This window comes from Dermacentor variabilis, chromosome 4 (assembly GCF_050947875.1).
Source record: "Dermacentor variabilis isolate Ectoservices chromosome 4, ASM5094787v1, whole genome shotgun sequence".
NCBI lineage: Eukaryota > Metazoa > Arthropoda > Arachnida > Ixodida > Ixodidae > Dermacentor > Dermacentor variabilis.
Window position 1 is genome coordinate 14,122,151 of NC_134571.1, and position 13,614 is coordinate 14,135,764.

General features: G+C 43.9%; 1 protein-coding gene across 2 annotated transcripts in view; it reads right to left on the reverse strand.

Annotated features, from left to right (window-relative positions):
• The window catches only part of LOC142578692 (phospholipid-transporting ATPase VA-like), a 212,322-nt gene that overhangs the window by 13,122 nt on the left and 185,586 nt on the right, over window positions 1-13,614 (reverse strand). For both annotated transcript variants that reach the window (XM_075688181.1, XM_075688180.1), the window contains exons 16-18: window positions 3,385-3,729; window positions 1,617-1,671; window positions 974-1,176 (exon numbers count right to left, since the gene is read on the reverse strand). In XM_075688181.1, the coding sequence (XP_075544296.1) occupies window positions 974-1,176; window positions 1,617-1,671; window positions 3,385-3,729 (603 nt within the window). The remainder of the gene's footprint in view (window positions 1-973; window positions 1,177-1,616; window positions 1,672-3,384; window positions 3,730-13,614) is intronic.

Below are 13,614 nucleotides of genomic sequence, written 5' to 3' on the forward strand. Positions count from 1 at the left end.
ATTGTGCCCCAGTGGCGTTTTCGCTCTTTGCCACAACAGTTTTACAAATTTCCAAATCTTCAGGTTGGCAGGTAGGTATTAATGAGGTTTTATTGTATCCAATAATTCATTTACTTATGTCTGTTACATGTACTGAGGTTCAACTGTATAAGAACACCAGCAACCCAATGCTCAGCTGCAGAATTCCAGAACCACCGATTTCCAATAGGAAGTCACTGTACCTACTGAAAGCGATGTTTTTAGGTGCTATTCTACAAAAATATATATACCTATCCAAGCAACTACAGAGTCAGTCCGGAACAGCCTATTCCACAAGTGCGATATAAAGATCATTCAAGACTACACTGCCAATATAACTAGGAGTCTGAAGGCCAAACACATGGGCAGCTCCATGAAACAGGCAAAAGATGCAAAGTATTTGTAGCATTTGAGTTCAAAGTGCTAGATCAGTGCAAACAACCATGCTTCAGTAGTGTCTGAAGGCTAATTCATTATTTACTTAGTGACTGGTTCTAGTGTCCACTAACGGGTTAACACTTTTGACAAATCGCACTGCATTAAAAAAGAAAAAAAAAAAGAAGGACCTAAAAGGCGGTGAGCACAGAAAATGCAAGCAAAAATCAAGTTGCAGCAGCACACACTGGATCTAACAGTCAGCTCTGTAGCTGCAGTAACAAAGTGAGACGATCTGTACTGCATGGGATGATGGATTACTGAAGCAATTAAGATTGCAGTGATGAATGTGTATCAGTGAATATTGCAAGGAAAGAAAGATATCTATGTAGGAAAGCCGAGGTAGTTGTACAAGACCTGTCAACAATGAACTATCAGGCATTGGCGGAGAGTAGCACAATAAAACCAACAAAGGCTTTCAACAGCTCTGGTGACCCAAAAGTCTAAATTGTTAAGTAGCTGTGAAAAATCGCAATGTAACACTGCAAAATGTTGCGATGAGATAGCAGGAGGGACATACAGCGTTCTTGTAGAAAAAGTAGACTACAGCCCGGGCCAGCCGGTCATAGCACCAGTGTCCGTGGACTAGAAGCAGTCGCTCAAGGTAGCGAAAACGGGCAAGGGCAAAATCGCTTGCCATGACAGCCTGCATGCCTTCCTGACCGCTGATGCCAACACCTATGTCAGCTGCTTGGATCATGCTCACATCATTGGCACCATCACCTGAAAACAACAGTGCAGACAAAGTCATCATTGGTGGACAGCGTAAATTTAGTACAATAAATTAACATCAAATAATAATTAACATCAAGTTATAATCAAAAGGCACAAGTTCTATTCTACAGTTAAAAGCATTACACCTTCTTCACCCAAAGTAAAGAACATAAGGTGACAACTTATTGGTTTCTTTGTGAACACCTGCAAACAGCAAGAAAAGACGGTACAGAAACTGCGAGTAATTTAATCTCACAGCCACATACAGGAGTAAAACAACTCAATATTAAAAAGAATGCTACTAGTCAAATTAACAAAGCTTTGGTGGATATAATGTTTATGTTACTGTCATTGCTCATATAGCAGTGGCTCTTCATTCAAAATGTGCTTCAATTTCTTTAGAAAATGAATGAGAAACACTGGATGAAAAGCAGCAGAGTAAAACTTACCAATGGCAAGGGTCAGCACATTCAGCCTGTCTTTAACGAGATTCACAACACACGCCTGGAAGAGGGTTAAAAGAAATGTCACCTTAAACCATTTTAAACAAAATCTTTTGATCTAGAGCTAGTGCTGGAACATTTCAAGGTATAGATTGCCAGAGCTACATTTCTCATGGCGACAAAATTTTGTGATAGCATAAAGGATGAAATATTCTCATAGTGCTTAAAACACTTAAATTACACAGACCGAGTTAGCAGTGTGAGAGCTGAAGCAATGCAAGTGAATTCAACCTGTCTGTAGTTATATAAAAGGGGTTTCAGCGATTACTGTCTTGGTTAGGGGATTCAATACAAATTGGCAACTTTTGCTACTGGCCAAGATTAATAGCTATGGTGTACATGAGAAGTTATGAGATAATTTCCAATAAGACCATTATTATTAGCTATACTAATTAGTGTTTATTTATTTACCATATTGCACACCCGTGAGTTAAAGTATTCGGACCACAGGGTCACTGAAAAAAAAGTTAATTTGTAATTAAGTCACAAGAATTGAAATTGAGGAGTGCATTCGTAAGTTCATAATGCCAAGGTTGGACTGTGGTCCTCGAGTCCAACTTACATTCATAGTGACACGTGTACTTGTCTTTATCGGGCGACACGTTTTGCCGCCTAACAAATGTTATCGCACAGTGCGGGACGCGCCTGCATGTATCCAAAGTTTCTGAAAATTTATCGATGCTTCTATCCGCTGTCTGTTGTCGCTGAACCTTGTGTTATCTGATTTCATCGCTTGACACGAATGGTGTAGAACTTTGTAGAAGGCATGCGGGTCCCAACGGTTAATCTGGAACATTCGATGACTGATCTATAAAAGCCGACGCGCTTGACCCGCTGATGAGATTTTCGACGATCGCCAAGCGTGTTCGCCGCTATCGTTGTGCTATAAGTGTAGCCTGTTTTGTGGGCACAGGTTCGCCCAATAAAAGTTAGTTTTGTCGTTCACAGTATTGCTACTGTGTTATTCAATGTCACCGCCACGTGACAATAGGCTGCGGAGAAAGTCTGCCTTATGGTGGAATCCGTGGTCCATATACTCTTGCTCAAGGGAGTATGCATTATGACTGCAGAATACAAGCCAGTCAATGCTCAAGGCATGCCCAGTTAGTAGGAATTCTGAAACTGCCGCTGGCCAAGGGACATTGATTACAAAACATGCCGTGACATTCTTGCAGTCCATAAGGAAGGCTTTGTGAAAAAATGCTAAGAAGAATGCTAATGCATTTCAAGGATGGATACTCATACTTGTGCAAGTCTTAGGAATCCTATTCAGTGGCTTCGATATTGCAATTGAAACATGGGCCCTAAGTAACTAATTACAATGTAGATAACCAAACATTAGTTAATAAATGACCTGACTGGCATTAATTTGGCGTCTACTGGTACTATGAATCATGGGCAGCAAACATGACCACTCTATTCATATTGTAATGCACTCAGTACCACCGATAACCAGAGAAAGACACACCAGACCTGGACGGCGACACACGTGTGTTCTACGGCGTCCTTCTGTGGTTATCAGTAGAACACAGTGCATTACGAGGTTAATGAACACAACTATCCCATTTTTCGTCATGCTGTGACCACTCTAACCTGAATCTCCTGTTCTGAATATTGGGAGACAGTCATCTCCGAACCACTCCATGGTAGAGAATCACAATGTACTCCAATATCATATGCATGAACTTCTCTAGCCTAGCAACATGCTGCCCACCTTTTGTAGGGGTGTGGCCCGGCAGCACAGCACCACGCTGCACTGCTGCGCCAGACGAAGGAACAACTGATCCACAGAGTGTTCGAGGATGTAGCTTAGTGTGCGACCATCAATAACCAGCGCCCGCTTCTTTCGGTGCCGAAGGGAGGCCCCAAACCTAGGTTGCATGTCATCCACCGGCTCGCTTATTGCCATACCACGCCTCCCAAAGAGGAAGTTGGCAAGTCGGGACAGAAGCGTGGAAAAAGAGCGCTGCCTATGGGTTTCCTCCATGTCCGCCATGAAGCAGGTCAGGCACCGGTCGACCTGCTCTAGGTAGAAGCGAATGGTCTCCTCAGTGGCCTCCTGTAAGCATTGAAGAAAACCATGCACTAGAATGTAGTCAAGGGTAGAATGAAAGCTTGCCATGTTGAGTGTCACAACAAATAAATTTTTTAGTTTACTGGCCAAGTGAAGGTGTAAAATAAAAATTATGTAGAAGCCGCTACAGAAGTATTCCATTAATTTACTGCCTCGAATGCCATTCGCTGCTGTTGAGCATTTCAACTTTTAGCAAAAGGAACTTCACATGTGGCATCGCTCTTCAGTGATCAATGGGCCACTCCATCTGGAACCATCTCTGCAGTGTTACACAAAGTGTAGGGTGTCTACCAAGTTGACATTTCCAAATTCTCTGAGTTTTCCAGGTTTTCCCTGAGTGCCTTTGCAAAATTCCCCGAGTGACACAGAACTTTGTTTTATGTCAAGATGGCTGACACAATGTCACCCGATGCTGTCACTCTCCAGTAAGGTTGTTAAAAATTAAAAAAGCAACTTAATCCAATTTGAAAAGTAAGGAGTAGTGTTTATTTTATTCAAAAAGAAAACAGAAGGGAGCGGTTAGTAAAACGCACAGCAAATCAAATAGCTTCGGAAAACATGGTAAGGTACATTGAAATCGAGTTGAACATTTTCAAATACGAATAGAAAGAGATGCATACAGAAGCAAATATTTTCGAATCTGAGCTATTTGTATCAACTGATAGCAAGCTCATTGGTATGAGGCCAGAACTCTGTCACGAGTGAGATTCTCTCCCAGCAGCTGGAAAGTCAACCTCAACTGCCCTGACATACTCTCAGCCTGCGCACAATGCCTCAGTGTTGCCTTTCATTGCTTTAAAAAGTTTATTTTGGTTTGGATGAGGAACACTTGCACCTCGGCATCAGCCAACACTTTGTTTTTTGAGCTCAAGCTCCTTCAAAGAAGCGGTGGCATATGAATTCCTTTCCTGTTAATTCCTCAATGTGTCGATCCTTTCTGTTCTCGTCCTCCTTACGCTGCACGTTCACTCCACGGACCATGTGAAGCATCCTCTTGGTCAGTAGTACAGTCAACATCCGATTTTTCTGATTCCATCAGGGCCATGAAAACATACGAAAAATCGGGTAGTTCGAAAAAATTAACTTGTCTTTTACTGCCCTGAAGGGCCCAAATCACAACAGGCACATCCGAAGAAGCTCTGAAGGCCTGCCAGTACATTTGTTAGGCATATCGGTGCTCATACTGGGACAGGAGATGGTGGGTGCACGCTTGTGCAGTTAAGGAATACATACTGGGCCATGACAATTGCCTCTTAGCACACTTGTTAAGCTTCACCGCAATACTTTGCGTATGGTTCACCTCGTAACACTTTTGTATTGAGGCGAAGCTTACAACGAGGGTGGCAATATAGACTTGTTGGTTAGTCATCATTGCAAGTTATCTGTATAGTGCAACAAAACAAGGACACAAGAAGAAATGAAGATGAACACAAGCGCTAACTATCAGCAACGAAAATTTTACTTCTGGGATCGGTCATACTTATACTGCCAAAAAACCATGTGTCCATGTCAGCCATGTCGCCCACTTCTAGAAGATACTACCACTATTATATATAGGGATAAGTGCGAATGTGTAAGACTAATAATAGAAACGGAGCAGACCCTCTCGGCTGCTGACCAACGCATCAGCAAACCGCCACTGTCATTGTCCGCAAAAGAGTTGGATTATTTGCGGATGGCATAAAAGCTGAACTATATTTCCCATATTTCATTTAGATTTTCTAGTTTGTCTTGTGTTTTCCTGTTGTATCGGTTTTAGATTGTTTTCATACCGTAATGTACGTAAGTGCATCCTCATGGTTGATATCATAGTGTGCACATGGTTGTTTAGGGGTATAAGTATGACCGATCCCGGAAGTAAATTTTCGTTGTCGATAGTTTACGCTTGTCTTCGTCTTAGTTTCTTCTTGTGTCCTTGTTTTGTTGCGCTATACAGATACCTTTCAATACAAAGCTTACTCTCGAAAACTGGCAAAGGTTGAGTCAGCGCCATAGCTAACAGCGGCGAATTGACGATGTATGAATTAGCTGACTCCTGTTCCATTAGCTGACTCCTGTTCATACAGCACAGGTGTTCTTTTTTTTTGTTCTTTTCTTCGTGAATTGACCACACAATTGCGACCATGGTAAGTTCTATATTTAACAATACGAACCGAAATATATAGTGTTTCGAAATTTGAGAACAAACAGAGCAGAAGTTAAAATTTATTTGTTTAAAGGGACACTAAAAAGAAAAAAAAATTTTAGTTGTATTAGTACATTATCATTCTACAATACTCGCAAATGCTTGTTAAGTCAGGAAAGCTGCAACAATGAGAGACGGGTGACGACACACGAAGTTCCCGCACCAGCCTGTCATGACATCATGGATTTTGATGGTGTCTGCTCGAGCATGGTTAACATTTCACCGGTATAGGTGCAAGTTTCAAAAACCTTTACTGAGCTATAATGGCTAAAAAGAACAAAAAAACTTTGAAGTCCGTGATGTGACACTGACGTACCAGCCTGTTTCGCTCTTCGATGAATGGACGGATGCTATGAGAGTCCCCTTTGGAATGGGGTGGTGGGTTGTGGCACCAAGCTCTTGTTATTATATTGCCTAACGTCTTGCCTAAGTTAAGAAGAAAAAAAAACGCACAATGAATTCCGATAACCAAATTTTCTGACCCCCTATTGTGAACTTTGTTTTTGTATGTCTCCGTTTTTTTGTTGTTTCTCTACTTCCACCAATCTTCCAATCGCCTCATACTAAACGCTACTGCAGACATGTTTGCTTTTCCCCTACTCTCACTGAACCCAAGGGCTTTGGGAGTCCAGTGGTGCCTAAATGGACTGCTGGGCAGATATTTTCACATTCTAATAAAACATGCTTCATCGTTTCCCTAGCTTTACCACAGCAAGCGCGTGCTTCTTCTTCCTTCTTACATCATGCTTTATAAGTGCATGTTTTAAGGCATCCTGATCTCGCTTCGAAAAGTAATGAGCTTCCCTCTGAGTTATAAATTATTTCTTCCCTGATTTCCTTTTTTTTTTTAAGTAGTTGCTCATGGCAAGTTTCTTTTCCATTGCCACCACCCATGAGATTATTTCAGCCTGACTTTCCACTTGTCGTTCTTTGTTGTCGTGTTGCTCACCCTACAGGCCACATACTTGCTGGTAAGCTTCCTAGTTCTTTTCCTCCACTGTGAATCAATATTTTTTCTGTACAAATACCTGAACACTCTCCCAGTCCATTTACTTTCTTCCACATTTCTCAGTCGTTCTCCATAATCAATTTTACTGTGAGCTTCCCCCACTTCAAAACTTGTTCAGCCCATGTCACCCTACACAGCTTCATTTGCAGACTTCCCGTGAGCGCCCAATGCGAGCCATCCCACTGACCTTTGGTTGCCATCGAGTCCAGATTGTACCCCTGATTTCAAGCGAGCAACCACATTTCCAAATGTAAGTCCTAGAACCATTACACCTTTCTACATACCCCGGAGCACCCCATACCTATTGTATCTCCATAGCGTTCTGTGTTTCATTATGGCTGCATTTCGGTTTGCAAAATAGTGAGCGCTACCTGTCGCACAACAGACGAAGCTGCAGCGCTCTGCATGCAAGAGTATGTGGTTAGAAAGTGGATTTCTTTTCCTGGCTTCTGCCTGCCCTCTGCCGCGGCAGCCACATGTGTTCTTCACTGTGGCAAAAATAATTGAAGAAGCAGTCACTCCGCTCCCGTTTTCGTACATGACAGGGGACCTCAGAATGCTCTATATGCGTACCATTAAACTGATCGTGTGTGGCACTATCTGCATTCTAAAACTGCCACTGTTTGCCAGGTGCATTGAGGCTCGGCACTGAAGGAAGATTATGTTAAAGATATCATATACAGTGGACCGAGCATCTTACCACTGCACCAAGCCGAACATGATGCAGCGGTGGCACAGAGGTAGAGCATCTGCCTTGCGCGCAAGAGGACCATGGTTCGAATTCTGGTGCTGCACAATTTTCCACCGTATATAAAAAAAAAAGAGAAAAGAAAAAAATCCGCATGTTGATGAAATTGCATAAACAGGCCTGGATTGCGGCCTGATCCCGGTGACCAGAACTGGTAACGCACTCCCTCACCAGAGCAGGATTGGCCACCCTCGTGCAGTACTTGGCCATAACCTCCTATATGAATACAACAATCAAACCCCGGCCCTCAGTCCCCAGCAGATGCGAAGCAACTGACCACAGCAGCAGTCAGACCCGTGACGCAGCAGAGGGTGCTAAGAATCCCTGGATCCGGGCAGGCCGCCATTGGAATCTGAACCTGGCAACGTTTAACGCTAGAACGTTATCTAGTGAGGCGAGTCTAGCAGTGCTATTGGAGGAATTAGAGGGCAGTAAATGGGATATAATAGGGCTCAGTGAAGTTAGGAGGCCAAAAGAAGCATATACAGTGCTAAAAAGTGGGCACGTCCTGTGCTACCGGGGCTTAGCGGAGAGAAGAGAACTAGGAGTCGGATTCCTGATTAATAAGAATATAGCTGGTAACATACAGGAATTCTATAGCATTAACGAGAGGGTGGCAGGTCTTGTAGTGAAACTTAATAAGAGGTACAAATTGAAGGTTGTACAGGTCTACGCCCCTACATCCAGTCATGATGACCAGCAAGTCAAAAGCTTCTATGAAGACGTGGAATCGGCGATGGGTAAAGTCAAAACAAAATACACAATACGGATGGGCGACTTCAATGCCAAGGTAGGCAAGAAGCAGGCTGGAGACAAGTCAGTGGGGGAATATGGCATAGGCACTAGGAATAGCAGGGGAGAGTTATTAGTAGACTTTGCGGAACAGAATAATATGAGGATAATGAATACCTTCTTCCGCAAGTGGGATAACCGAAAGTGGACATGGAGGATCCCAAATGGCGAGACTAGAAATGAAATAGTCCTCATACTCTGCGCTAACCCTGGCATCATACAAGATGTGCACGTGCTCGGCAAGGTGCGCTGTAGTGACCACAGGATGGTAAGAACTCGAATTAGCCTAGACTTGAGGAGGGGACGGAAGAAACTGGTACATAAGAAGCCGATCAATGAGTTAGCGGTAAGAGGGAAAATAGAGGAATTCCAGATCAAGCTACAGAACCGGTATTCGGCTTTAACTCAGGAAGAGGACCTTAGTGCTGAAGCAATGAACGACAATCTTGTGGGCATCATTAAGGAGTGTGCAATAGAAGTTGGTGGTAACTCCGTTAGACAGGATACCAGTAAGCTATAGCAGGAGACGAAAGATCTGATCAAGAAACGCCAATGTATGAAAGCCTCTAACCCTACAGCTAGAATAGAACTCGCAGAACTTTCAAAGTTAATCAACAAGCGTAAGACAGCTGACATAAGGAAGTATAATATGGATAGAATTGAACATGCTCTCAGGAACGGAGGAAGCCTAAAAGCAGTGAAGAAGAAACTAGGAATTGGCAAGAATCAGATGTATGCGTTAAGAGACACAGCGGGCAATATCATTACTAATATGGATGAGATAGTTCAAGTGGCTGAGGAGTTCTATAGAGGTTTATACAGTACCAGTAGCACCCGCGATGATAATATGAGAGAGAATAGTCTAGAGGAATTTGAAATGCCACAAGTAACGCCGGAAGAAGTAAAGAATGCCTTGGGAGCTATGCAAAGGGGGAAGGCAGCTGGGGAGGATCAGGTAACAGCAGATTTGTTGAAGGATGGTGGGAACATTGTTCTAGAAAGACTGGCCACCCTATATACACAATACCTCATGACCTCAAGCGTACCGGAATCTTGGAAGAACGCTAACATAATCCTAATCCATAAGAAAGGGGACGCCAAAGACTTGAAAAACTATAGAGCGATCAGCTTACTGTCCGTTGCCTACACAGTATTTACTAAGGTAACCGCAAATAGAATCAGGAACACCTTAGACTTCTGTCAACCAAAGGACCAGGCAGGATTCCGTAAAGGCTACTCAACAATAGGCCAAATTCACACTATCAATCAGGTGATAGAAAAATATGCGGAATATAACCAACTCTTATATATAGCTTCCATTGATTGCGAGAAAGCGTTTGATTCTGTCAAAACCTCAGCAGTCATGGAGGCATTACGGAACCAGGGTGTAGACGAGCCGTATGTAAAAATACTGAAAGATATCTATAGCGGCTCCACAGCAATTGTAGTCCTCTATAAAGAAAACAACAAAATCCCAATAAAGAAAGGCGTCAGGCAGGGAGATACGATCTCTCCAATGCTATTCACAGCGTGCTTACAGGAGGTATTCAGAGACCTGGATTGGGAAGAATTGGGGATAAGAGTTAATGGAGAATACCTTAGTAACTCAGGGGACCAATTGCAATGCATGCTCACTGACCTGGAGAGGCAAAGCAGAAGGGTGGGTTTAAAAATTAATCTGCAGAAAACTAAAGTAATGTTTAACAGTCTCGGAAGAGAACAGCAGGTTACGATAGGTGGCGAGGCACTGGAAGCGGTAAGGGAATACATCTACTTAGGGCAGGTAGTGACCACGGATCCGGATCATGAGACTGAAATAATCAGAAGAATAAGAATGGGCTGGGGTGTGTTTGGCAGGCATTCTCAAATCATGATTAGCAGGTTGCCACTATCCCTCAAGAGAAAAGTATATAACCCCCCCCCAGATGTGTCTTACCAGTACTCACGTATGGGGCAGAAACCTGGAGGCTTACGAAAAGGGTTCTACTTAAATTGAGGACGATGCAACAAGCTATGGAAAGAAGTATGGTGGGTGAAACGTTAAGGGATAAGAAAATAGCAGATTGGGTGAGGGAACAAACGCGAGCTAATGACATTTTAGTTGAAAGCAAAAAAAGGAAATGGGGCATGGGCAGGACATGTAATGAGGAGGGAAGATAACCAATGGTCATTAAGTGTTACGGACTGGATTCTAAGGGAAGGGAAGCGTAGCAGGGGGCGGCAGAAAGTTAGGTGGGCGGATGAGATTAAGAAGTTTGCAGGGACGACACAGCCACAATTAGTACATGACCGGGGTAGTTGGAGAAGTATGGGAGAGGCCTTTGCCCTGCAGTGGGCGTAACCAAGCTGCTGCTGCTGATGATGATGATACAGTGGAATCTCGGTGATATGAATTCGGCTGATACGAATATACGAATTTTCGAAATTTCCGGTAAAAGTACATTGTATATAAGGTAAAAAAATTCGGGTCATCCGTACACATTTATCACTCCGGTGCGGGTGACACGAATACGTGAGCAGCGAGCAGCTGACGGTGGAGTGGGCAGGAGGCCAGATGGGTCGGGATTTTCATTGTGGTCATGCATGTGCATGGCTTCGAAAGCAATCAGTCCTCCTCCACTGACGGTATTGCTTCTCTTGGCGTGTTTACAATAGCGGCGGGTGAGGTGCTACTCTGAATGAACAGAGCATTTCACTCCCTCTATGCCTGTTCGTTCTCCCTGACACTCTCATCTTTTATTTCCCTCTACCTACCTTCTTGCTGTCCCTTTTGCTCCCGCTGGCTGCAGCTCTGGTGCCTCTAGCTTTCTTTATAGTATTTTTTATATAAACCATGGCCGTCGTAGCAATCAAGCATTCCCCCTCGTTTCTAACGTTGAGTACTCTCGCCATTTCGCTTGTACACAGCGGATATACCGCTGCGGATTGGCCCGTTCACTCTACGGAGCAGCCAACCAGAAACCCTGGTGGTGGCGGTGGTGGTGGGCCGCTTGTGTGTGCGTGTCTGTTTATGTGAGTGCGTCTGTTCACAAGTATCAATCCTCAAGAGCCATGTCAGCCTCAAAAGGTACAATGTCGTGGAAGTGGAAGGCACTCTTTTTTAATGAAAAACTAGAAATTTTGAAGAAAGTGGATAAAGAACCGAAGAAAAAGTGTGCAGACCTGGCCAAGGAGTTAAGCCTAGTGTCATCTACTCTATGAACCCTTGTTAGTCAGTACGACCAAATCATGCTCAATGTGCAGCGCTTTGGCATCAACAAAAAGGAGGCTAAATCTTGCCATCATGTCAAGTTGGAAGAACTTATTCTGACGTGTTTTAAAGAAGTGACAGCAGCTGGCATCAGCACAGATGGTAAAGTCGTATGTGAAAAAGATGCTCGTCGTAGAAGATTTTCAGGCCTCCGGAGGATGGATGCACAGGTTTAAAGTCAGGCATGGCCTTGCCTACAAGACCGTCTGCGGCGAAGCTAAGAATGTCGACGCCTCTGCTGTTGAGGATTGGATGGAAGCAACATTGCCAGCGTTTATTTAGGGCTAGGAAGCTCAAGACATTTTCAACGTGGACGAGGCTGGACTTTTTTACAACCTGCAGCCTGAGAAGAGTCTGCAATTTAAATGTGAAGTCTTCCAGGGTGGGCAGAAGAGCAAGCTGTGCGTGACTGTGCTGTTCTGCTGCAATGCCGACGGATCGGTAAAGATGCAGCTGACAGTCATAGGCATTATGCAAGAAAGAGGTGAGGCGTGCAGTCAGGACACAAGAGTAGAGAAGTGGACAACACGAACGCTGACTACTTCTACTACTACTTGTCCACTTCTCTACTCTTGTGTCCTGTCTGTGCGCCTCACCTTCTTTTTGCATAATGAATCCTTACCAACTAGCTCAGCTTTCTGTCGTTCTAAGTCATAGGCACATCACAGAAGCCGCGATGCTTCAAGGTAGACAGGCAGTTACGTTGCATCTGTAAAGCTAACAAAAAAGCGTGGATGATTTCGTGATTGTTTTTGGAGTTTGCTACCTACCCAGATAGGAAGATGTCTAGTCAAAACAGGAAGACTGATTTGATTTTAGATCAATGCCCAGCACACCCAAAAGAGATGATGCTGTAGAGCGTGACAGTTGTATTTTTGCCAGCAAATGCCACCAGTCATTTGCAGCTGCTTGATGCTGGCATTATCAAGAATGTCAAGCATCATTATAAAAGCTTGTTGGTGTGATGTCTCCTGGAGAAAATTGACCGCAAGGACACAAACCTGCAGATCAATCTTCTGGATGCCCTACACTTTATTGTAATGGCTTAGCATTGTGTGTTGCCTATGACAATTGCCAACTGTTTCAGAAAGTGTGGCATTCTCAAATACAGTGTGGCGACCTCTTCACAAGACCCAGATTTGGTCCAGATTAAAAATTGGGACCTACTTGGTGTGGACTGTTCTGCCAACGAATTCATGACCTAGGATGACGACTTTGTAACTTGCGGTCTGCAAAGTGCTGCAGACACTGTGGATGATGTGGACACATAGCAAGTTGAGGTCGCGAGCAGTGATTACGAAGATAACTACAACAGCTGCGATGATCAGCTGCCGACGGCAGCAGAAACAATGCACGCACTTGACATTCTGCGGCGTGTGGTTGCATCAGAGACTGTGCGCGAAAACACAACTGCTCAGTTCTTTTCTTTCCAAAGTTCTTTGATGGCTGACCTGGTGCAAGCAGGTCAGCCATCATGTCTAATGTCTGGTGCAAGATGCAAGCAGACATCCTGCACTTCTTTTCATGGAAAAAATTTCTTGTACGTGGGCCTCTGGTCTAAAACATATTTTTTCTCGTTTTTTTGGTGATACGAATTTTCGGGTGATACGAATATTTTCGCTGCCCCTTGAGATTTGTATCACCGAGCTTCCGCTGTATTTGGAGACTGCTGATGCCAGCACAAGACTGGTGCGAGCGACATGCACTCCTTCAACAATGAGCGGAGAGTATGTCATCAAAACACACTGCCGATGCGTCGCTGAGTGACTACGCTTGCTGTTGCAGGCTGGCCATGCGCAGCGATCACAGTGCAAGGTGGCTCACCTGGTTTGCTCTTTGGTGCCGACAGAGTATAGAAAGAACCAACTCTATGTTCGCTTAACCTC